Source organism: Prionailurus viverrinus, chromosome D2, assembly GCF_022837055.1.
Source record: "Prionailurus viverrinus isolate Anna chromosome D2, UM_Priviv_1.0, whole genome shotgun sequence".
NCBI lineage: Eukaryota > Metazoa > Chordata > Mammalia > Carnivora > Felidae > Prionailurus > Prionailurus viverrinus.
The window spans coordinates 5,083,582-5,108,685 of record NC_062571.1 but is presented as its reverse complement, the minus strand read 5'-3'; the positions used below and the strand labels follow the sequence as shown (position 1 = coordinate 5,108,685).

General features: G+C 43.6%; 1 protein-coding gene across 6 annotated transcripts in view; it reads left to right on the top strand.

Annotated features, from left to right (window-relative positions):
- The window catches only part of PRKG1 (protein kinase cGMP-dependent 1), a 1,255,886-nt gene that overhangs the window by 1,106,730 nt on the left and 124,052 nt on the right, over positions 1–25,104 (top strand). For all 6 annotated transcript variants that reach the window (XM_047825015.1, XM_047825014.1, XM_047825016.1 and 3 more), the window contains one exon: positions 3,004–3,069. In XM_047825015.1, coding sequence (XP_047680971.1) covers positions 3,004–3,069 — 66 coding nt within the window. The remainder of the gene's footprint in view (positions 1–3,003; positions 3,070–25,104) is intronic.

Below are 25,104 nucleotides of genomic sequence, written 5' to 3'. Positions count from 1 at the left end.
TTAGTGAGGTTTTCTGCCCATGGCATCCGCTTCACTGAAAATTCCTGCTCAGAAAGTGATGATGGAGTTGAAAATATATTGCCTGCTCCCTCGGAGCCAAAAGAAAAGCTGCGCTCTGTTGAGTAGGAGTGTTTCGTAAGATGCCGGACAGCGCGGCCGCACAGGAGGTGAGAAAAATCAAGATAAATGGAAGAACACGCTGCTGTCCACCGGCTGGGCATCAGGATACACGTCCCTTTATCGCATTGAATACCCGGCAGTGAGGGGGCAGGCTTACCGTTCCCACCGTTCCCACACTTGAGGCTTTCGCATAGTTTGTAGCTTGTCTCCTGAAACGAGGACAGTGCGAGTCCAAAGCCGGCTCTGTGCTGTCCTGCCCGTGGGCTCCAGGCTGTGCCATCTTGTACTACATACCTTCTACGCACCTCCCACGTGGCCAGCATTCTGGGTAAAACAGGGAGGAAAACCAGCCAGGGAACTGCCCTCCTATGGTTTAGGGGGAGGGGGATAGAATCATCAACCCAGTGACCGCACAAATAAATGTCTAAGTTGCAGACTGACAGGTGCTTGGGTGGAGAGGTACGGAGGGCCATGAGCACAGGTGAACAGGGAGCCTGGGCTGGTTGCTTCTAGTTCACTGATGCAGGGATGCATGGGCCGAGATCTAAAGGGTCAGCAGGGGTGAGCTAGTCAAGGAGTTGGGGAAGCACCTCCCAGGCCAGGAGGGCAAGTGACGGAGTCCTCACCGAGGCACGTGAAGCATTCAGCAGATAGCAAAGGTGGCCGCTTTGGCTGCAGGGTGGGGATGTGAGGGAGACGCTGGTAGAATCCTACTGGGAGCTGTCTAGACCCTAATAAAAGTTGCACAGTCAGAAGAGAGCTTAGTATGACACGTGGATAAAAAATATACAATCATCAGGGTGCCTGGGTGGCTCAGTCAGTTAAGCGTCTGACTTCAGCTCAGGTCATGATCTCATGGTTCGTGCGTTCGAGCCCCATGTCAGGCTCTGTGCTGACAGCTCAGAGCCTGGATCCTGCTTCAGATTCCGTGTCTCCCTTTCTCTCTGCTCCTCCCCCACTCACACTCTGTCTCTCAAAAATAAATAAATGTAAAAAAAAAATTTTTTTAAATACACATTCATCAATAGCTTCTTTCTTTAATAGCAATAACCAATGAGAAACAGAAATAGAAACATTGCTTTCATAAGAGAAAGCATTGATAGAAAACACCCCAGAATTCTTTTTTTAAAAATATCCGGATCTAGCAAAAAATATTAAGAAATCTTACTTAAAGATCTAAGAACACCTCTCCACACAAGAAGAGTGTTATGTCACGCATTGTATGGGAAATTAGTATAATTAAAGTCCTTCTTCTGAAATCAATGTATAAATGTAATACAGTTCTACCAGAAGGCCAACGTGGGTTCCCTTAGAAGTGGCAAAATGATTTTAAAGTCTCTGTGAAGTATGAATGCTTAACAGTATCCTCAAGATATTTCTTTTCTTTCTTTCTTAATGTTTATTTCTGAAGGAAAGAGAGAGAGAATCCCAAGCAGGCTCTGCACCATCAGCCCAGAGCCCGACTCAGGGCTTGATCCCGTGACCCTGGGATCATGACCTGAGTCGAAATCAAGAGTCGGATGCTTAAGCAACTGAGCCACTCAGGTGCCCCAAGATATCTCTGAAAAATAATTTTAGTAAGGGGGAACTTGTTTACCAAATACTTAGTACTGATGGTTTTTGTAAAGCAACCGTAATTTTAATAGCATGGTGTAACAACAGTGGAAGACAAAAGATCAGTGGAAAATTTACTGAGTTCAGACCTATCTGTGAGAATGTAGTGTATTTTGAAAAAATAAAAATTCAGCGAGTGCATCTTTGTTTCCAAGACTTGAAAAGCCTATTATTAGAGACCTATGATGTTTGGATTACGATTTTTAGAATGTATTATTAACACTATGTTATTTCTGTGTATGTTCTCTTTAGTGTATTTCAAACTTGTATTTATCATTAATTATATTAACTTAGAAAATTTACTTTTCCAGGAAAAGGAGTACATTTTCAAGTATAACTTAATGTTTCCATGCAGTAATGCTATGAAATTTTTAGTAGCTCAGAATGAAATGTGAATGTTAATTTACAAAATCTTAGACCTCTGGGTAAGATGAGAAATACAAGAACAAATTTTTAAAGGTTTAAGAGATTGGTAGATATGCCTGAAGTGACAAATTGGATGCTTGCAAAGAAACCGTGTATGTGTATGTGTGTGTTTGTATATGTGTGTGTGTGTGTGTGTGTGTGTGTATATATATATATATATATATATATATATAAAGTGTGTGTGTGTGTGTGTGTGTATATATATATATATATAAAGTATGTGTGTATATATATATATATATATATATAATGTATATGTGTGTGTGTGTATATATTTCAATCAGAGTGATTAAAATTTGTCAAATACTCTTCTGGTATAGATGAATAACTGTGTATTATAAGTTGTCAAAAGGTTAGCCACATAAAAACAGGGTCTCTAAGGTGATAGTTAAAACAGATCCCGTTGTTCCCAAGGTTATAGTAATAAATTCATACACAAACGGATTAGATACTCAATGCTCAGAAATATATCTGCCCATCCTCTCAAAATTCAAATTACCCTGTCCATTACCGTCCTTGTCACGATCCAGTTAATTCCTTCATTCCCCAAAGAGCACAGGGAATGATGATGGAAAATTTGCTTCACTTCTAGAAATGAAACTTTAAGACTGAAAATTATAACTCCTGGATTATTAACTATAGGATTTGTGGGATCAATGGTAAAAGTAAGGTGGTTCCTCAGGACAAATAAATTTCAAACATGAACGAAGCTTAACCCTAGGGGTGGATGAATCTGAGAGGTACACGTAATTTACCTTGTTTCCTGAAATTAATCGCAGTGAACCCTTCTCTTTGATAGTAAAAGTGATTTTACTTTAACCTCTGTCTCTCTTTTTTACCTAGGGAGGATGTGAGGACAGCCAACGTAATCGCTGCAGAGGCTGTGACCTGCCTGGTCATCGACAGAGAGTGAGTACACTGCTTTATTATGCGTCCTACACGCACCTGTCAGTGGCGTACCTCAGTTCTTCGAAGTACACATCGTTTTATGGAGTTATTAACACTTGTTTTATATTGCTTCATTTTCAAATGAGTTTTATATTTGATGCTCATTCCCTGTTTTTCTTGGAATGGGAAGGAGTTCTCACTCCCTGTTGTCCCTTCTGCCCTTGAGATCTTTCGCCGGGTGCGTAACCGTTAGGAGCCTCACTGCAGTTAGCCGGTTTATACACGGGCGATGATGCACTGTTCACAAAGATGTGAGGATTAAGGAGGGCGCGTGAGGAAAGCGTGGGTCCCAGTGTTGTTTCTGTTTGTTTGGTTTTTTGTTTTCTTTACTTTGGACTATCTTAACAATGCTAGCTATTGGTATAAATGTTCATAGTACTGATAATCATTAGCACTATTATAGAATGTACAGTGTTACTCGTATCATTATTAAGACATGGACCGTTCCTCCAGCCTGCTTTACTTATCTCTGCGCTCCCACCCCCAGACTTCTATAAGAGAAGTATTTAAGGAAGATGCCTTTGGAGAAAACGTCATTTTAGACAGAGGTATATATTTGGGGTTATTAAAAGTGTGTTGGGTGATGCCTGCCCCTGTTCCTTCTCTGCATTCTGGCCTTGCTAGTCTCATGGCCCGAGGGCTTTTTCGGTTAACTACAAGGATCGGATAGCGGACTCTCCAAGGGCCTGGGGGTGCACTGTCTGCAGGCAGTCCTCCAGGCTCTTTCTCACTGCCTTTCTGTGGATAAGTCGATCAGAAAAGCCAAGTGCCTGGCCCGAGGGAAAGCACTGTAAAGCACCCCGTTAGCAGCCGTGGGCCGGAAGAGGCTGTGTCAGTGGGGCATGCCACTGGGGGCCAGATGTGAGCAGTCCCGAACGATGGAGTTGAATGTTGAGCTCCATGAGCTCTAGGGGAAGAGGGGTCCCGCTCGATCCCCACATCTCAGTTCTGGAGACCCCTCGGCCCCGGGTCTCTAGAACCAGAGCGGCAACACAGCCGCAGAACGACATCTGACACCGATGCTCTTTATCTGGTTCCCAGAAACAATATTACCTGGTCATCCTTTGCTTCGTTTGCCTCTCACCTTACTGAGGATCTACTGAGAACAAGGCCTTGTGTTTGGTGCTGTGAGAAGAGTCCGAGGGGCAGCACAGATGCCGGTTTGGGGGGCTCATTTCTACTAGAGAAGATGTAGCCTCCGCACGAGGCAGAAAATAGGAAGGGTCCAGAGCACGCGCTTGCGCTGTGATTAGGTGGGTCTGGAAAGCACAGGAGAGGCAAGATGAGCAGAGTGAACCACACAGCGACCCTCGTGAGGGAGCAGGGAACCGTGGCAGCGTGCCGGCGTGGGGCTGGGTGAGGGCGGCCGGAGGAAGTGCTGTGACGGGTGCTTCATACACACACTGGGGCCGGTTCACCAAGAACACTCTTTGTTGGGGTGAGGGTAACTGACGGTTTTAGGCAACCAAATAGTGTCCGTCACTGTATCACTGTATTTGGTAGAATAATCCCAGAAGGCTCTGTAAAATGTGTTACGGGTGAAGTAGGAGTGGGGATGTCTGGTTAGTATCTGTCAGCCCAAGTGGTGGTCATGAGACCGGCTGGAGGAGAGATGCATTAGAATGAAAAGGTAAAACCAAAGGGCTTACTCCTTGACCGAAAGGAAGGGGCAAGGAAGAAACTAGGGTGTAGGCAGGATTGAGAGATGATCTAGAAGATGTACAGAAGAGTCGGTTTGGGAGGCACAGTGGTATTCCCTCAAAAACATAATGAACTTGACGTACCAATGGGACACTCAAGAACAGATGCTCTGCAGGAGATAGAAAAGGTGGGACAAGAACTCTTGTCGGAGTTAACTTAAAATTAACTTCAAATTTGCTTACCTAGAGTTAGCAGCTGAAGCCATGGGACTGGACGGAATTGTGTCAAAGAATAAAGATAAAAGGACCAAGGTTAAGATTTGGGAAAATTGTTACATTGAAGGAAGAGGCAGGAGAAGACACAGCAGTGAATAGAACTGAGGTGTCAGCTCTCAGAGCAGGTACGTAAAACCTCAGAATCCAAGAGAAGATCCAAGAGAGGAAGGACAGTCGGCAGTGTCCAATCCAAGTGGAAGCCAAGAGGCAGACAGATCGAGAAAAGGCCAATAGTTCAGGAGCCTGGGAGAAAAAAGCTTCAGTCAAGTGGTGAGAATGGAGTCCAGGTTGCAGAGAGCAAGTGGGTGCTGAGGAAGTTAGATCACCCAGACTAAGGGTTCTTTCTTTCAAGAACTTGGTGAAACGGACGGAGGGAGGGAAGGAAGGAAGGAAAGAAAGAAAAGAGGGAAGGAGGGAGGGAAGGGAAAGGAAGGGGGAACATGAGGCATCGGCGGGTCTTGGAGAGCGTCCTTGTGATGAGTTACATACATGCATCCGGGAAAATGGAGGAAATGAAATACTAAAGGGACCGTTTGATGGAAATGGGGCCACAGGGGAGGAAATTGTGGGCAAACAAGGAAAGAAGACTTGGAGAATGTGTGCTTTTCTTTTCTTCTATTTTCTAAGAGGAGAAGTAGAAAATTTGTAGAGATTTAGATAAGGAAAGCTATGGGAGCTCAATATGGTCTTGACCTTGTCTCTAAAACATAGAGCAAGAAGAGCATCTTGCTGGCTCAGTTGGAAAAGCATCTGATTCTTGATCTCAGGGTCATGAGTTCGAGCCCCACACGGGACGTAAAGATGACTTAGAAATAAAATGTTTAACAAAATAAAGTATAAAGCGAGAAAATCTGGCCAGGGAAGGAGTGGGGGTGGGGCTGAGGATGTGCCAGGTGACCAGGGTATCCCATCAGTTTATATCCCTACAGTCGTTTATAATTTGGGAATTTTCACATGCATGGCATCCCACCTGGAAGGTAGGCAGGATGGTCAACAGGAGAGGAAATGGAAGCCCATAGAAGTTTAATAACTTGATAAGATTTCCTGGTAAATGATAAAGCCCAGATACATCAGAGAAACAAAGTATGGGATTTTGTGGGCCATCTGGTCCTGCTTCTTCAATTTAGTTAACTGTGGCCCTGAGGACTGAAGGAGCACCACATAGCATCGTGCACATACTTTGGCCCCCGTCCGAATTTTCTCTTTTTCTCAAATGTGGTCATATACGCTTTGCGCCAGGCGGTGCATGGGCTTTGTCAAAACAGAATTCACTAGATGGATCGTGACTGCATCATGTTTGGGCTGTTGCCTAATACTTAATAGGGACAGTTACTTAAATTCTAATTCTCAGTTTCCCTACCTGCAAAATAAGCTCACATTACCGAAATGTGAGCTTGGTGCGAAGGTCGGTTTATTGTACACGCAGGTCCATGCACAGCATAGGATGTGGAGTAAGTGTTCAATAAACACGTTCTCCTTTTCTTGCAGAAGGCACAGGAGCCCCTCTGATTTGGCAATTTTTCCATCTAATTGGCAGAAGTTTATCCTTAGGAACACACACTGAGAGGACACCTCGAGAGAGGTCTTTCAACAGAAACCTAGAGAAGGGAGCCTGCACGTAGGACTCACCACACGCGTTTCTGCACTCTTAGAAGGGAAGCTGCTCTTCCCACCAAATGTCAAAGTCACAGCTTGGAAAACAACCAAACTGTAACTGAAGCCTCCTGTCAGGAGCCTGCTGCTGGCACCTAATTTATGGCCAATTAGGGGAGCACCCGGGCTTCATCCCATGCAAACAGATGGCAGACATTAGACCTGTCAACAAAAGGAGCTTCTTTTGCAAATTTACAAGCACGGTACCACATTACAGAAGCCCGTGATTATGCTTTATCATTCCAGAAGGAAGGTAAAAGCACACTATTGTAACTAATCATGCATGGAAGAATTTCTCTTAAAAAAAAAAAAACGCTCCTTGACAAACTAGAAAATGATACACTGATACCTGGTGGTCCCACGAATCTGCTGATTCGTGTCTTGTAGCCTCATCCTGATCTTTGTAACTGTCTGCAGTGACTCCAGAAGTTGCAAATTGACTGCAAAGGGATATTTGTCTAACAGGCCAGTCTGTTTCCATTGACACAATTTTCGAATATTTAAAAAATGATTAGGTGTCTTTAGCACCTCTTTTTTCAGAATCCGTGAAAATAAGTACGTTAGAATGTTTCGTAATCAGTTAGGCAGTACCCTACTACTTTACTGACATGAGTTGTTGATGAGGCTAGAAATTCAAGAAAGACTGTATTTTTACATGTTGAGATTATTGTTAAAAAGGGTAGCATAACTACTTGTATTAAAGAGTTTTATATTTTTCCCCAGGAAATTAAGGTCTAAGTAAGTCCTGACTCTATCCCTGATTTAATGTGTAATTTCCAAGACATAGGCAAACTGGTTATGAAAATTGAAATGTTTTCATATTGGTTAGGAAAGAGCAGTGGTCTGAGCTCCCTGCGTGTCTCTTCTAACCCTCTACTGCCCTGGTCATCTGATTCCCCCACCCAGGACTCTCCCAATCTCTCCTCAATCCAACAACTAAAAGCTAACTTCTGGAAGACCCCAAGACTAGTATCCATTCTGATTGGTCAATTCTTATATCACGCTGTTAATTATTTTGACTAGAACCCTGGTAATCTCAAGCTAAAATAACACCTCATTACCATTGCTTTCAGACTTTGGTTTTACCGTATCTGTGGCTTAAACAAAATCAGTTAGAAAGAAAGCAACAACTATTCTGGCTCCGTGGGGGTGAAGCTTTCAGAGTACCCAAAAGTCTTCCTTCTATCCCTCTAAATCATTCCAGGTGATGCCTAAGCGCCCCACCCCCACCCCCGCCACATGGGAGTCTAGGCATCACTAAAATAATTTGCAAACCGTTATGTGCTAACCTTTTCATCACTGACACGTGGGATATTTGATCTCACTTTGGGGGCTGTAGTGGCTTGACACAGGACTCAGGTGTCATTGAGACGGAGCTGGGGATGGAGACCAAGAACTAGCCTAGAGGAAGACAAGCATGCTGTGTATAAAAATAATGAGATTAGGAGGGAGTCTCAAATATCAGATTACAGGACATTGCAAATGGCAGTCAGTCTCAGAAACGGAGAGATCTCTGTGGACCAGGGAAGCAAGGTTTTTAACCTCCTAGAATTCATGTTGCCTCCTGTGTAAGAGGTGTTATCTCTGCCATCTATTTAAAAGAGGAACAAGACTCGAGCTGCCAGACTGGTGCTTAGGAAGCAACCCGTAAGTCTAAGGATGGTCCCAGGGTGCATTAAAAACGGGGAAGCAAACAGCTTCCCAGGAAAGACTGGACCATGAGAAAAAGTCACCGGAACAGGTAAACTGAATGCTGTTTCTCAATACCCACGCAGGGCCGTAGGTATTAAAAATGCGGTTAGGGGGCGCCTGGGTGGCGCAGTCGGTTAAGCGTCCGACTTCAGCTCAGGTCACGATCTCTCGGTCCGTGAGTTCGAGCCCCGCGTCGGGCTCTGGGCTGATGGCTCAGAGCCTGGAGCCTGTTTCCGATTCTGTGTCTCCCTCTCTCTCTGCCCCTCCCCCGTTCATGCTCTGTCTCTCTCTGTCTCAAAAATAAATAAACGTTAAAAAAAAAAATGGGGTTAGAACTAGACTATAGGAAATTTTATGTGTATTCATTAAGAAAAATAACAGTTAATACCTGCGTCCTGTGTCAGATACCCGGACTCTGGACATCCACAAGACACAAATTCAACCATAGGTCTGAAAACTCATTATATAGAGTCAGCTCAGTTAGGGACAAATCTGGGCCTATGTGACAGGGTGTTCTTTGTTCCTCTGCCAGTGCCAGTAGCAAAATCTCCATCTTCCAGCCACCCTGCCCTCCACGTCTAGTTCTTTCAAGTACTGGTTTCCAGCTCTTTAACCACACCTACATCAGTCTCTAGAGACCTTGCTTCTGACCTGGTCCCTGCCCTGATTTCTCCCCAGCCTTCTTGCCTCCAGTGGATCGGTGCCTTCCTCCACTTCTTTGTTGGGGCTTTTCAGGTGTTCACCTCCACGTTCAAAGAAGAATAAACAGAAATACTGAATCCACTTCATCCGTGCCCTGGGCTAGGTGTATCAGTGAGTCAGCCAGACAGGAGCCAGGAAGCCTCCTGTGTGAGGACTCAGAATGTCAGAGGAGATGGAAACATACAGAGAAACATAACATTTATCCAGCTTCTCTCAGGGGGGGGGGTGCTCGATGTGTTTCTGGTAAGCACTGGTGTTGGGGCTGAGCTCAAGGAGGAGCAGATGCTCGCTAAACTGCCCAACAAAAATGGCGGGGGGTATTAACAGCACAAGTTTTATTTTCTGAGTATGAAGCCAGAGCTGTATGACTTAAACCAGAGGTTGGAAAACTTTCTCTAAAAAGGGCCAGCTAGTAAATATTAATGCTTTGTGGACCCATTGTTCTTGGTTGCAGCTACCCAGCTCTGCTGTAATGCAAAATGAACCAAAGGCAGCACATAAATGGAAGAGCATGGCTGTGTTCCAGTTGGCTTTGTTTATGGATACTGAAATTTGAATTTCATATTCTTTCCAGGTGTTAAGTAGTACTCATCTTTTGAGATTTTTTTTTTTTGTATTTCCACCATTTAAAAATGTCAAAATCATGCTTAGCTAATGGCCGTGTGAGGAAAACAACGGGCTGAATTTGCCCTGCGAGGCATAGTTTTGCCAACCCCTGACTTAAGTGATGTCAGAGGATTGAGCGGTGCCCCCAGTAGTCCTGTTCTGATTTCCCTCCATGCTGTGCTCAGCCGTCTTTTTTTTTAATGTTTATTTATTTATTATTTGAGAGAGAGAGAGAGAGAGAGAGAGAGGGGGAGGGGAGGGGCACAGAGAGAAAGGGAATCTCAAGCAGTCTCAGCACTAACAGTCCAGCTTGAACTCATGAACCATAAGATCGTGACTTGAACTGAAATCAAGAGTCAGACCCTCAACCAAATGAGCTACCCAGGTGCCCTTAAGCTTTCTTTGTTTTTGATCCTCGGTCATCTTATTTCAACTCCTGCATTCTCTAGGACTTCATGTTAGGCTTGCAGTAATTTAAGTAACGGCTAATTAGAAATTAAGATGACTCTTTGCAAGTTATTTGCATTTTGGCGACATACCCCAAAGATGGAGAAATCTTAAAAATCCAAATGATCTTAGTATTTCAGGTGCCATGAGGGAGGCCAGTAGGGGAAGGATTTGGGGACAGCAGGCTCTTTCAGGCACCCTTCTGACCCCACCAGCCAGGTCAGTCTCATGAAGGCCCACACACCCATTGGTGTTTGCCCCGCTAGGTCACCTGTGTCCTTGTCTTTATATAACTTGCCATTCAGTGTTCACACGATAGGACTACAGGGACCACATGCTACACTGCCTGTCGTCACATTGGTCAACTGATAGGGTGATAAACGTAAAATATTTCACAGCCTCAGTCTTTCCTACAGCCTAGATGGATTTTATGTTGGTTCGTTTTCCAGAGTGAAATCTGGGGTGATGTGAGGATATTTGCAGGCTGATCACAAAAACCAAGTATAATCCTAGCAAGGTATATCAGCTGTGATCATTTGGGCTTGTCGTTTTCTATGGCGCTGTTATTGATTGGTGTGCCTTCTAAAAAAAATATGAAGCAGAAAAGATAAAATCCAGAAGTTTAGAAGAAAGAGAGACATGATATTTACTCCATTTAATGATGTGAGTTGAATTACAGCATGCCCTGAGGAAGCGTGAGCTGAGTACAAAATAAACACGTTTCCACTAGAGAAAAGCGTATCTAGGGACTATATTTGTGGCGTCAATAATGGAAAGAAGTGGATGGGAGAGCAATTTGTCACATGTACCTGCTCGGTGCTTTAGAATGGTACCTCTTTCTCCTACTGCAAGTCCTTAGAGAAATGATGCCTAGCATCACTGGAGAGCGATTTGAGAAGGCACAACCCCTTTCTTCATCCACCCAACTAGAACTTACTGGTTACCTGCCGTATGTCAGCCACTCAGACGTCTAGCAGCTGGGGATCTAAAGGCAAATATGTAACTATTATATTACTTATTTTTATCCCTGCTGTATGGATAACTTCCAGCTTTCACCTCTTAAGTCGTGAACCCACGGGGGTTCTAACAGTCCCCTTTTGTAACCTTCTGACTCTGTTCAAAATCAAGGAAGTCCGATGTCCTTAATATGTTGGTATGTCATTCATCAGAATGCACTACATTTCTTTGTTTGAAAAACTTTGTTAAGAACCTTTAGATGGCAAGTGGATTAGTTACAAAGTCATAGCAGAGATTTAAGAAGGAAAAGTGGGAGAGACCTTAGAAGCTGGGGCTGGACAAAGATTTTCTGTAAAGGGCAAGACAGTAAATATTTTGAACTTTGTGGCTTACAGTCTGTCATTTGGCCCAAGGGTCATAGTTTGTGAATCCCTGTTACAGGTCAGTTTCATTTTGCAAGTGACGGAATCGAGGACCAAAGATGCCCTCAAATCCCACTGTTTAAAAATATTTAATAAAGATGGATAATACAATTACATTCTTGTCTTCTAATGCTGTATCTTAGAATTTTGTAACTTAATGAGACTCTGAAAAGCCTGTCTTCCAAATTCCCTAGTTTAGAAACGAGAAAGGGAGGTCTCAGAGGGAATATGGAGCATCCAAGGTCTTTACTGCCAGCGATGGGATTGCAACATAGCCCTCATGACCTCGGCTTTAGTGCTTTTTTCACCTGAATTATGCTATGCCCTGAATTACCAAGATAGAAAACTCATGCATGTATTAATTCAGCAAGCACATAGTGAGTGCCCGCTCCATGTTGAGCCTTAGGGTCAGTGCTGTGATGAATAGAAATGCATACAAAGAGGGGCACCTGGGTGGCTCAGCCAGTTAAGTGTCCAACTCTTGATTTCAGCTCAGGTCAGGATCTCAGGTTTCATGAGTTCAAGCCCCTTGTCAGGCTGTGTGCTGACAGAGCAGAGCCTGCTTGGGATTCTACTCCCCACCCCCTCGCCGTCTCTCTCCCTCTGTCTCTGCCCTTCCCCAGCTTGCACTCTCTCTCTAAATAAATACATAAACATGTTTGAACTGCATAAAAAGAGAGAGTTGGTTCAAGAGGCTCATAATAATGAAAATGAACAAACAGTAATGGTATTATTGACAGTTTGTGAATTGAGCTAAAATATTCTCGTTGAACTAAATCTATAATGAATTCTGCTGCTTCTGAGAAAAAAAAAAAGATAAGTGAGTAAAATCCTTGACTTGCAGATGGCTGCTGACCTCACTGCTTCAAACCCCCGCTGTGGCTAGGTAGTTGAATCACCGAATTAAAACAACGAGTTTATTATTTCAGTTCATTGATTTCCTGAAAGCATCTGTGAAGCCTGGACTCCACCACTTACCTGGCTTGCATAGTAAGTCGGGCTCTCCTGTCATGTTTCAGATCCCACCCTACCCTTGCTGTGTCATATGTCCAATGCTTGTTGGTCTGTTCTGATTAGTAAACTGCAAGCTTGAGGAGGACAGAAGCCACGTTCGTGTTGTTTTCCGCTCTCTCCTCAGATCTCAGCACAATGTCAAGGAGTATGCTAAGCCCTCGCTAAGAATCTGTCACAATGAAAGGGCGCATAACTCTGTATCAGTCAGGGTCCCATCAGGAGAGAAGCCGCACAGAGTAATCTGAGCAAGAAAAGTTGGTTTTAAAGAATTAGTGACGGTAATAGGGGATTGGAGTAACAAGCTAGCCAGAAAGGAAAAGAGTTCCAGAGAATTCAGGGACAGTAGATGTAAGAGGCACTAGCCCCAGGCCTGCAAGAGAGCGGGAGACCTTCCCCAGCCTTTCCTTTGTCCCGCCCCCACCTACCCTGCTGGTGCCTTGCCTTGGAGCAGGGGTCCTGAAACTCCGCATTGTGACATTGTGGGCCAGACACGGTGGCCAGACATTGTGGGTTTGTCACGGTGCGGTCCTATGCCTCCTAGGGGGTCTCTCAATATCCCGACTTCTCCCCACCAGCTAGTAGTAACTCCCCACCACCTATCAGTGTGACAACCATAAGTGGCTCTAGACATTGCCAAATGTCCCCTGGGAGGTGCGGGGAGCATCACCCCAGCTGGAAGGACATGGCCGTGTGATGGCAGCCAGGTGCCGTGACCCCGAACCATAGCACGTGTGCCCGAAATCCGCACTAGAAAATTGGAAAGCACAGAAAAATACAAATATAATTTTGCCATTCAAAGGTAACTACCATTAATATTTCGGTATATTTCCTTAAATAGTGAGATCACACTGCCTAAGGGTTCCAGGGAAAGCCATCCACAGGGTGCTGTAAAACCACCTGAGGGGGGAATCCCCTGGGGAAGCTGCCAGCTGCTGGGTATTTCTGGTCTCCAATACTGTCATTGCCGGCCACAGGAGAAGGGACGAGAAACTCCCAGCACCCCGGAACGTGAGGCAAAACCCTCACTCCTGCGGTATCTCCCCGGTGCCCTCTGCTGACAGAGTCTCAGTGCCAGTTGGCCAAAGAAAAAACAACTGGCCCAGATCTGTTTTTACAGAGCAAAAAGGGTGAATTTAGAGCCGACAGGCAGGAAATCAATAACCAGTACAGATTCCACACCAAATCCTATTTGAGGTCCAGAGCAATAAAGATAAATAGCAAAGTCTGTCTGCCCTGGACGAACTCCTGGTCAGATCAGATGCACTGAAAATCAACATGAGCGACCATTCCAGTTCAAAAGTAATAATAATAATCGTGGAGAACAGAGGATGGGGGAGCGTGTCGTGCCTGGAGCGTCCCAGAGGACTTGCTGGTTGAGTTGACACGTGAAACAGGTCTTTAAGTTTCAGGGGCGGTTGTACGTGCAGGAAGGGAGGGTGGAGTCTGCTCCCGTCCAGGGAAGGGCATGCACAGAGAGAAGGGATTGGGAGAGGCCAGCCTACAGTAACTAGCGGCAAGGGCGGGAACAGAGGGCTTGGGAGGTTAGGCCCTGGACAGTCCGTTGGGTGGGTGGAGTACAGGGAGACAGAGTTGGAAAGAAGAGAGGTAGACAAATTAGGAAGAAATCTCTCAGATGCAGAGAATAGGGATTCTGTCCCCCGGGCAGCGAGCATCCAACAGGAGGCCGCTGCTGCTGCCACCGTCTGCATTTGGTTTTGAAGGAGGGAATGGAAGGTTGATTCCAATGAGCAGAACTCAGGCAGGGAGGCTTATGGGAGACTTGCAGCAGCCCCAGGGATCGCCCCGACTTTGGGGAGTAATTGAATGCAGGAGATAAGACAAGGGCTTTCATTTTGGGCAGCGTGGTGGATGTCTCTAGCCGATCCACAGTATGGGACATACAGCAGGCTGAGGCGGAGGGAGGTCGATTCAGTTACGGATGTGAGAAGGTCCACCTGTGCAAGCGGTATTGTGCAGACGGAGAAGTTCGTCGGAGGTGGGAAAGGAGTGTGTATGTTTCCTGACAATCAGCTGATGAATGGAAATTGATGTGGGAGTTGACAGCTAATCAGTTTTAAGATCTTACAATCACGGCTTTGGTGTTAATGACAGTGATTGTTTGTTTCACCTTACCTTGGTGAATAAGTAATTCACTTTCCCCCCATAAAAGCTTAAATCCATTCTGTGTTTCTGAGGCTTGCCTTCCCTCCCTGCTTGGATGTTTGAAAAACGGTTATTTAGCGATTCAGCACTGCCTTTGGAACTCATTTGCCAGTTGTGTGAATGAGTAAGAAAGTCTGTTTCCATGTCTGAAAAATCAGTCTTAATTTCTTCCATCACAGAGGTAATATTTGAACTTTGATATTTGAAATTCCCCCAAAGGGTCTTCTGGGGGGGTGTTGGGGCTATTTGTTTGAGGGGGTCATAATGCTACTGGGATTCTAGAGCTCAAGCAGGAGGGGCGAGGGTTGCCAGGGTCACCTTCTGATCAATTTTCCTTTAAAAACCAACAGTGTCATCATTAGATTTGAAAGTTGGATTCTAGGTTAGATGCTCACGTTGCTTTTCTTCTGGTCCAGTTAAGAGGTTTTGCTTCCTTTAGGAGAAACACTTCCCTGGGGAGACCATTATTACGGGCCCAGCTGGGTCATAAAGATCTAAGGCTTGCATTTTTTTTTATTTCTCAATCTGGCTAGCAGTTGGTACTCATTTTGAAACTTTTAGGATAGACACATGAACTGGATTAGCATCAGCTACAAGAACCGTGAAATCTTATTCCTAGACTAAGCTTTACTTAAAGAAGGACCTTTCAGAGTGTACCCGTTTAGATGGAGTTTAATGGTTGTATTAGACACAGCCCTGCCACATTCGTGTAATGGAACAAATACGAAAACAGAAACCAGGCCGGCAAAGGCAAATTATGATTTGGTTGTTGAGAAGGATGATGTTGTCCTACCCAGTAAACCGGAGATAGTATATTTTCATCTAGATGAGAAACCTGCAATCTCACCGAGTGAGAACTTTGTGCTGCATTATTTTCTCTCTGTTGTGTTTTGTTTTGTTTTTACATTTTTAGTCATTCAGTATCAGGTGATTATAAGCGTCATAACTGCTCACTGAGAAAAATGGGGAGGCACAGAAAAATCGAATTCTGCCATTCAAAGGTACCTACCAGTCATATTTTGGTGTATTTCCTTAAGTAGTGAGATCACACTGCCTAAGTCCGTTTTCTACTTGGTCCACCTACAGACACAGCCTACGTAAATATAGAGATAGGTATAAGTAGACAAAGTTACCCTGTCATTTGTTAAACATTTGTGCCAATCTCAAAGCGCATTGAGATTAGTAGATTGGTGACACACATATACATCCACACGTGATTTCTCAAAGAGCAAGCATACAAAGAATGCTTTTTCTGCTCTCTTGTGAAGATAAACTTGGCTCCAGACGGCCAAGGTATCATGTTGCAAAACGTACAGCTTTTAAGTAGAGAGCTGGTGTGGGAGCCCATTTCTGCTTTCAAAGCCCATTACATCACATTGCCTTATCACACTTACCGTGCTAAGAAAAACCTCTCATGAGCATCAGCTGGGGACCTTTCTCTCCTTAGTTTCCTAAGTGTGCTGGACCAGGTAAACTCGCTTCGATTTTTAATTTTTGTAAAGAATTCTTCGCGTGTGTCTTCGTCTCTCTTTGGACGCGTTTCCTTGAAGAGCTCCTCAGTAGTGGCATTGCTGACTCATGGGATATGCATATATTTTTTTAAATTTTTATTTATTTATTTTTATTATTTTTTTAATATGAGATTTATTGTCAAATTGGTTTCCATATTTGAAAATCGTCGGGTAGACCTGTTCTCTGGCTCGCTCCCCACTGGTGATGTGTGGGAACATTTGCTGTATTGCACCCTGACCAGCTTGACATTTGGGTTGAAACAGTCTTAAATGACATGATGGGGCCAATCAGCCCCGGGGCAAGAAATAGGTCAACATCCAAGAAGAGTCGGTTTGACATTTATTCGTCTCTTGTAATTGATACATGGAGCCTAGTTATTCGTTTCATTTTTGCAACTGCTCCTTCATCCTGGAGAAGAATAAACACATTTGAAAGGCTTCAGAAAATTGTGGGAGCAGAAAAGAGCTCGAATAACCTTTCTCTGAAAGGTCAGGCGTAAATAGGAAAGGCTAACAAGGTACCTGGAAAGGAAGAGTAGACAGGGAAGTGTGGAAATCATCCAAGTGACCGTTTAAATTAAAAGCTCAAAATTATGACATAAGAAGGCTCCCATTTGTAGATGATGCAGGTTGTGGTCATTGGTGGGGAAGAAGGAAAAGTGTTGAGAGAACTTATTACATGAATTTCTGAGCATCTCGATATGCCTTTGTTTTACTGTTTTATCTCGATCCAACCACACTACATCCCTACGGGAAAAGAGGACGTTAAAAACAAGTCTAGAAAAGAAAACTAAGGGTCGTAGTGGCTCAGTGACTTTCTCAGAGCCACACAGTAGATCTGTGTGTTATACCTTTTTTATGCTGGTGCTTTTATGCCCGCAAATCGAGTGTCAGCCGGCAAGCTAGATTCCATTAAGGGTCTCTTTCTAAGAGTAAAGTGGGAGAGATTGAGGTGGAGATACCAAGTATTGCTTCGGACGTATGACAGAATGTCGATCGCCTGAACGAGGCCCTGGGAGCAGAGATGACAAGGAGGGACCAAGTCAGGACAGGTTACGAAGACAGACGTGACGGGCTTGAATCAAAAGGAAGAGGCACCCGCAACACCAAGATGCCTGGCCTGCGTTGCTGGTTGAATGACAGTTGGATTCAGGGAGACGGTTTTTGGAGCAGCGAGTCCGATGGAAGGTGGTTAATGCGGCGATGGTGGAGCTGAGTTTGAGGGACTGGGGACAGACACAGGGTGCACTGTACGCAGGGAGGCATCTCGGTGTGGATCTGGAACGTTCAAGGATAGAGGTGCAGACTTGACGGCCGTCAGCCTGGGATCCTAACTGCTGTCGGGATGCCAGCTCAAGTCTTCCGATTAATGCTATCTCCTGAGCCAGCTTGAGGAAAGGGTAATTAGCATATTGCGTGAGAACTAGGGTCCAGTGCAGATCAGACCATCAAATCCCAGATTGACTACTTCTAGCTCTGTGGTCTCAGGCAGGTTACCTAACCCTCTAAGCCTTACCTCTTGTCTCTTGCTCCCCAATGGAGGCCTTGACAAAGTCTGGAGACATATTTTAATGTCACAATTGGGCTTCTAAGGGGATCAAGTGGACAGAGGTGAGGGACGTTGCTAAGTATCCTCCGTTGCCCAGGACCGCCCTCCGGTGGAGAATGGTCTGATCCCAATGTCAGAAGCACAGAGTCTCGGTAAACCTGCTGTGAACCTCCTACCCAGTAAGGGTCATGGTAGTCTCCTCACAGAGCCCTTGTGAGGTTCCTTGAGATGATGCGGGTGAAAAACAAGACTGAACCCGTAGGCAGTAACTATTTCAGGAAAGTAAGTCAATCAGTTGGGTGGGAAAAGCAGGCAGAGGACACAGGTTGGGTGGTACTTACCTGTAAGGGATGGTGGAGGGAGAGGTGTGTGTAGAACACACTGAGAAGTGGCACGGAGGGGGAGGGGGAGAGGGAGAGAGAGGAATAGGAGGGGAAGGGGAGGAGGAAGAGGAGGAGGAGGGGGAGGAAGAAGGGAGGAGGGGGAGGGGAGGGGGAAGAGGAAAAGAAGGGGGAGGGAGAGGAGGAAGGGAAGGGAGAAGAGGAGGACAGACAGAAGGAGGAGGAGGAGAGACAGCGGAGGGGGAGGGGAAGGAGTAGGGGGGAAGGGGAGGAAGAGGAAGGGGAGGGGAGGGAGAAGAGGAGGAAGGGAAGGGAGGACAGAGAGGGGAAGGAAAGGGGAGGAGGGAGGGGAGGGGGAGTAGGAGGAAAAGAAGGAGGGGGAAGAGGGGGAGGGGGAGGAAGGGAAGGGAGAAGAGGAGAAGGGAGAGGAGAGAGAGGGGAGGGGGAAGGGAAGGGAGAAGAGGAGGACAGAGAAGAGGAGGAGGAGGAGGAGAGAGAGGGGAGGGGGAGGAGGGGGATCCAGAGTGAAGCATCAGGGATTGGAACAGAACAGGACGGTTCAGTGTGTCAACACAGTTTCTATCTCAAGGCTACTCCCAGAACAGCCATCCAGCAGGGCGGGGATCTCAGGAGGGTCAGTGAGGCTGGGACTGGAAGGAGACCAGCTCTGGGGTCAACAGTGGATTAGTGATGGGCTTGAGAGAAGAGCTGTAATAAGAGTAAAATGGGTCTAGAGTGTCAGGTCGCCAGGGCTTCATACATCCATGAAGAAGGACACCAAGAGACAGGAAACGCAGTTCATCCCAACTGTGCGTTTGGTCACAAAGTGTTTTAGGGTTGGAGAGGCCATCTTCCTCATAGGCTGGCAGGAAGGCAAAGTCTCAAGGGGACGGTGACAGGATAGGGAATGTTACTGGAGGCACTGGAGTCTGGAAGAGAGAGATGGGGTTTGCGGTCGAGGCAATCAAGCGGGGGGTTGCTTTCGGAAGAAGTTGGGGCCATTTCCCTGGGAGGAAATGCGATGACCGTGTCACCGTACTTCAGGGCCAGGGAAACCAATGGAAACCAAGAAATTAACTTTTTCGGAACCTCTCAGAAATCACAACCCTTTCTACTAGTTCTTCCTGAACGGAATCACCTTCCCCAAATCCACGTGTTGCAGGCCGCACCCCCTCCTGCGACCGTATTTGGAGACGGGGCCTTTCCAAGGGGATTAGAGGGTGGGGCCCTGATCTCAAAGGACTGGCGTTCCCCGGGGTAGGAGGCAGGGACATCGGTGGGGTGCACACACGGGGAGGGTTCCTGAGCACACAGGGAGAAGGCCTGTGTGTCAGACAGGAGGAAAGGCTTCACCAGAAACCAACCCGGTGGCCCCTTGGTCTTGGACCCCCCGCCCGGGGAACTGGGAAAGAAGCAGATTTCTGTTGCTTAGGCCACCCGCCTGTACTATCTTGTGGTCACAGCCGTGGTTGACTCCTCTGCTTCCGAATCGGAACTTCCATAGATAGGGTGCAATTGAAGAAATAAGATGACCTTTAAAAATAGAACAATATTTCTTTTAAAGAATTGGATTGACCGTGAAGGATGGACAGGAGAGACGGCAGATGTGTGGTACCCAATCCTAACCCCAGCCAGTAACCAGCTGGCTTCCACTTTCTGTATCGAGAGAGACCAACCATATGAGTGACAGTTAAGATTATAGGTACTAGAGTCTGGTTGCCGCTGCACAAACTTATCCAGTTGGCAACTTACCCATTTGCTTTATCTGCCAGACAAGGAAATTCCTGTAAAATAGTTAGTACAGGGGTGCCTGGGTGGCTCAGGTGGTTGAGTGTCTGACTTTGGCTCAGGTCATGATCTCACAGCTTATGAGTTCAAGCCCCGAGTCAGGCTCTGTGCTCACAGCTCGGAGCCTGGAGCCTGCTTCGGATTTTGTGTCTCCCTCTCTCTCTACCCCTCCCCTGCTCCTACTCTGTCTCTTTTTCTCTCTCAAAAATAAATAAACATTAGATTTTGCTTGTTATTTTTGTTATTACTAGATTCTCTAAGCATTCATTTGTGACATTAAAGGATATATTTATCTCTTAGCTTCTAATGATTTTTTTTTCTTGTTAAGTGTTTTTTGGGTTTTTTTTCTTTTCCAGTCCCGTAATGATAGCCAAAATACAAAGTCCACGGACACACTGTTTTTTGTAAAATTGTTAAGCTAGGAACCATCATTGTCTTTGTTTCCAAAACATTCAAGGCAGAAATAATGTAAGCATACTGTAAAGATACTTTGAGAGAGATTTATTGGGCTATATTAACATGTCATTTTCAATTTAAGAACAATTTAATGAAAGAAAACATTTTAATGACTTTCATAGTATTTTATGTTCCCATGTCCATTAAATAGCCCATTACAAAAGAGAGAATTGTTTTAACTGGTAACTGACATAATTGATACAACTATATAAACTAAAATATACAGCTATGGATTTTTATTGCTTTTAATAAGTGTAGCCTATTTAGTTTTAGACAATTTTGGTAAGTTTTCTGTCAATTCTGTGGATTTATAATTTGTAAATAATTTCTAAGAGGATGTTTGAAAATATTTGATAGATAAAATATCCACTGTTAGCATAGATTCTGCTTTGAAAACAGGAAAATCTGGGAGAAAAATGAACATTAGTTTGCATATTCTTATTGAGAAAATGGACATCAAAATTGTCTTGGAGAATCTACTGCATTATGAGAAAAGTTAAATTATTTAGTGATTCATATTTTGTTTCCATTGAGCCAAATGGATTGTTTTAATGAAATTATTAGATATATACGAAATGTGATCTTTGGTTTTCATGTCAAAACAGTGGTGTTTTGGCCCAGAGTGTCCATGGCAGAAAGAGTAATGAATGATGTCTGTTTCTGTTAGTATGTATGTGATACAGGGAAGAAAAGAGACTTTTTAACACATACTTAAAATAATTGGTAAGGCACAGGAAATCTGTCCATTGCATGGACTGTCTGATTTAAGCATACTTGGCAGATATTTTTTAAAGGAGAATGAAATTTATGAATTTGGTGTGTTAGGACATTCTATACTTAGAACCATACTTTTCCTCTCTAACCTAAAAGGCTAAACTGTCACATGAGATTTGATTCTAATTTCTTCTGGTTTTAATTGAAAACGAAAGTTGTGCTGCATTTTTTAATCCTTTCTTGCACTCTTAATTGCAGTTGGGATTCACGGGTATAAATTTCATTACCATCTAAAATAATTACCCTCATTTAATGTCCTGTATGTAATTCCCTGATAAATTGCTAAGTGTTTCAAACCACCTCGCTCATATTTATACCAATGTATGTCTTCATCAGGATCCAAAATTTAGATAAGGAGTTCATTTTAACTAAACTTCTGTGCTAAAAATTTATTATTCGTGTAGGTGGATATTCCAAGAGGCACACAGACACCGGACTTTCAACTCATAAACCATGAATTTTAATAAAACTTTGCTTCAGGAGACTTAACTCTTTGCCTTCTGGTCAACACCATGAATAAGTGAATCCATCTATCCACTAATTCACTTCAAATTTCTATTGTTCTATTTTACATCAGGCAATATTCTCGTTCTTAAAGAGTAACTGATAAGTAAGATAGACGAGGTCCCTGATCTCATGAAAATTCTAGTGTGAGAAAGACAACCCATATTTAACGAATCAAGTTTTTAGCAAGTGATAAACTCTAGGATTAAAACAGAATGGGTTAAATGACACAGAGTCATGGCAGTGAGGATCTGGGCTTTTTACTTTCCGTTTGTTGGTCAGAGAAGACCCCTCTGAGACCTGAATGGCACTAAGAAAAAGCCATGCAAAATCTAGAGAAAGAATGATCCAGGCAGAAGATAAAGGCCCTGGGGCAGATGCAAGATTGATGTATTCTAAGGGCAGAGGAAGTCTAATAGGAGAGATCAGGCAGAGAGGTCAGAGAGGAGAGACCTGATCTGATTTATGTGTTTAAAAGATGGCCCTGCCTACCGTGTAAGGAAATGGGCCATTACAGTAATTTCCAAGGAGAGAGTGGTGTAGGGACCAAAGGGATTATAGAGAAAAGGGGATTTATTTCAGATTATTGAAGGTAGAATTATAACATTTGGTGTTGGATTTTATGTGGGGTGGCGGCGTGAAGGAAAAACGATGATCTAGAACAAACTCTCTCTGTAAAGAGCCAGAGAGTCAATATTTTCAGTTACGCAGGCCACTCTTTCCCCATTACAACCAGTCAACTCTGCTGTTATGTGTAAAAGCAGCCATGGACAACATATGAAAGAATGAGTGTGGCCATGTTCCAATAAAACGTTACTTACCAAAGAGGCATTTGGGCCGTATTTGGTCTGCAGGCAGAAATTTGTTGGCCCCTGATCTAGAGTAAGTCCTGGAAAGAATAAGTAAGGTTATCCAGAAGAGAAAACAGAGGCTGTGAGACCCCAGCTCTCCCACATTAGTGACACCCTCCGAAACATGACAGATAAGGTAGGGTCACTGGGCCTGGTGGAGAGGAGGCTTCATTACCCAGAGAAGCTCATTCCTATTTCCCTGGGGCCACGTTCCACACTAGCCGGAGTGAACCAGGAGACGCCCAGAGTATGTGATTGTTTTGACTTGCTTTACTTGCCATGCATGATGGAGTTCTTAGGGTGATGGAAATGGCATCGTCCTTGATTTCACCATGTTACGCTGTCATGTTTTCTGTTGTTTATGTACCTGTGCTTTTTATAAATATTTTATATTGCAGTTGTGTTAGTATGTTAACATATATTATTTGTAGCTCTAAATTCTTTAACATGTCATTTACTCTAACTTCCCTCTAAAAATATATAGAATGTATTTCTCTATTTCAGAAAAAAAAAATTCATTACATATAGGGCAATTCAATTCCAGAACTAGGGAATCCCTTGATGTGTTACAGAAATCGATAACACCTGCATTAATTTCTTCAATAAAACATTTAATTGAATGTGTTCTGTGCAGATGCTTTACTGGTACTAGAGATACATGGTTTAAAAAAAAAAAAAAAGAAAAGATAACCTAGACATCAAAGGGCTCAGTACCTAATCAAGGGGAGTGACCAGAAATCTGCCACATCCAGAACTTTGCAATAAGTGCTCTTAAAGGGCAAACACAGCCACTGGGTAGGATTCAGAAAAGGGCATGTAAGAGAGGGGGCGAGAGGGGTGAGTCAGACAGTGGTTCTCCAAGGACCTACGCTCGGGACCACTTTTGTTTGAATTTCCGATTCATCATGAGAGATGCTTTCGTAAGATAAAATATCAGTGGGTTACTAGAAAAATAAAAGGGAGAAAGGCATAATGTCTGCTTTGAAAAACTGTTAGATCGAACATACATAAAATTACGTTTCAATAAAAATATCAGACCAAAGTTAACGCCGCCACGCAAAGAAAGAATCACACAGGTTTATCACACTGAAAGTGTGTCATTGAAAGTGCATGTATAAGCAACAAGGAGAATGGTTGTTACGGTGATTGGCAGTCATAACAGGGGCAAAATTGATGAGTAATGTAGCAGTTCTCTACTTATACTTTTAAAACAGTGTGTATGTCAATATCTGTTCCTAATGTGCCACATGTACCTGTTTCTTCCTTGGTGACTTTTCTAGTCTAGACTGGCTGGATGGAGATGCCAATTGTAGAGAACGATGTTTATTGAAACTTGTGTTTTGTCTAATACGCTCCGAGCAGAGAAACCCATCTCAAAGAGATGTCTTGTTGGAAATGAAGCAGTTGTGTTTAAGACAGTTTCAACACACTTGGGGTATTCGTTTTTATTTTTTACCCAAAATGGAACAAATGATGTTCTAGTTTCATGAATCCTTCATTAACACCCAGTTCTGTCCATTTATCCTGTAAAGTTAGGGTTCAATTTAAATTGTCTTTTAATGAAAGAAATAGATACTGGATTTTATACATTTGGGGCTACAATTAGCCAACTAATCTTAAAATATCAGACATTTAACATCGCCCTTCTGTATATGAATTGCATACAGTTTGTACCCAATGTTTCTCACCTCATGAATTTGGTAATAATTAAACAGGTTTACGCTCTGTTCAAAACATGTGAGTCCACTGATCTTGGATATCTCAATGTCCGATTGCTATCCAATTTTCCAAATTTAGAAAAATTTTCTAAACTTCACTACTAATCTCTTCTCAGACCAGTACAGTTTACCAGCCATACTTTGAGTGGCGCTAATCTACAAAAGATTCTGGAATTCAATCATGCTTAGATAAGGGTAAAATATTACAGGAATCTTGTATATAACTAGTTAAGATGGAATATTTATGAAATGAAAGGGGTTTAGGGGGAAATATCTCAAAGTAAAACTTGTAAAACACAGTTTTTCTTTTATTACATTCTTTATTAAGGTGGGACGTATCCTTAACAGTTACAGATTAAAATTGGAAAAGAGTAAGAAATAATACCTTATGCCAGAAACTCTTGCAAATGTTTCAACAGTACAATTACTCAATAAACAAATAAATGAGATTGAGACATTTCATTAATCCCTATGGTATGTTTCTACATAATCAAGGATGTCCTACACTGTTATTTTTTTTCGTTTGACCATTAAGTTGCTTATTATGTAAGCGCAGGCATCGCCTGAAGTCAAGTAAGTGCTAAAACAATACAGTTCTGACTCTGAAATAGAATTCTAAAATGTCTAGGAAAATTCATGCCCAAATATGAGTGTTCTCAAGGCTGTAGAATTACAAGTTATCTTTTATTCTTTGGAGTTGTTTAGTGCCTTTCAAAATTTCAATATATTACCATTAGGATGAGAAAAAAAAAAGGACGTATTAAAATTCAAGTTAGTCTGTGTCAGTTGACTAATGTAATAAGCCTAGTCAGGCTCATCAAGGCTCTGCCCTGGAAAAAACTAACCATACAGACATATGAGACACAAAATGTGGTTAGCCCTACATGGATTTTTGTTGCTGAAAAATCATAGTAAATGAATTAGCAGAGTTT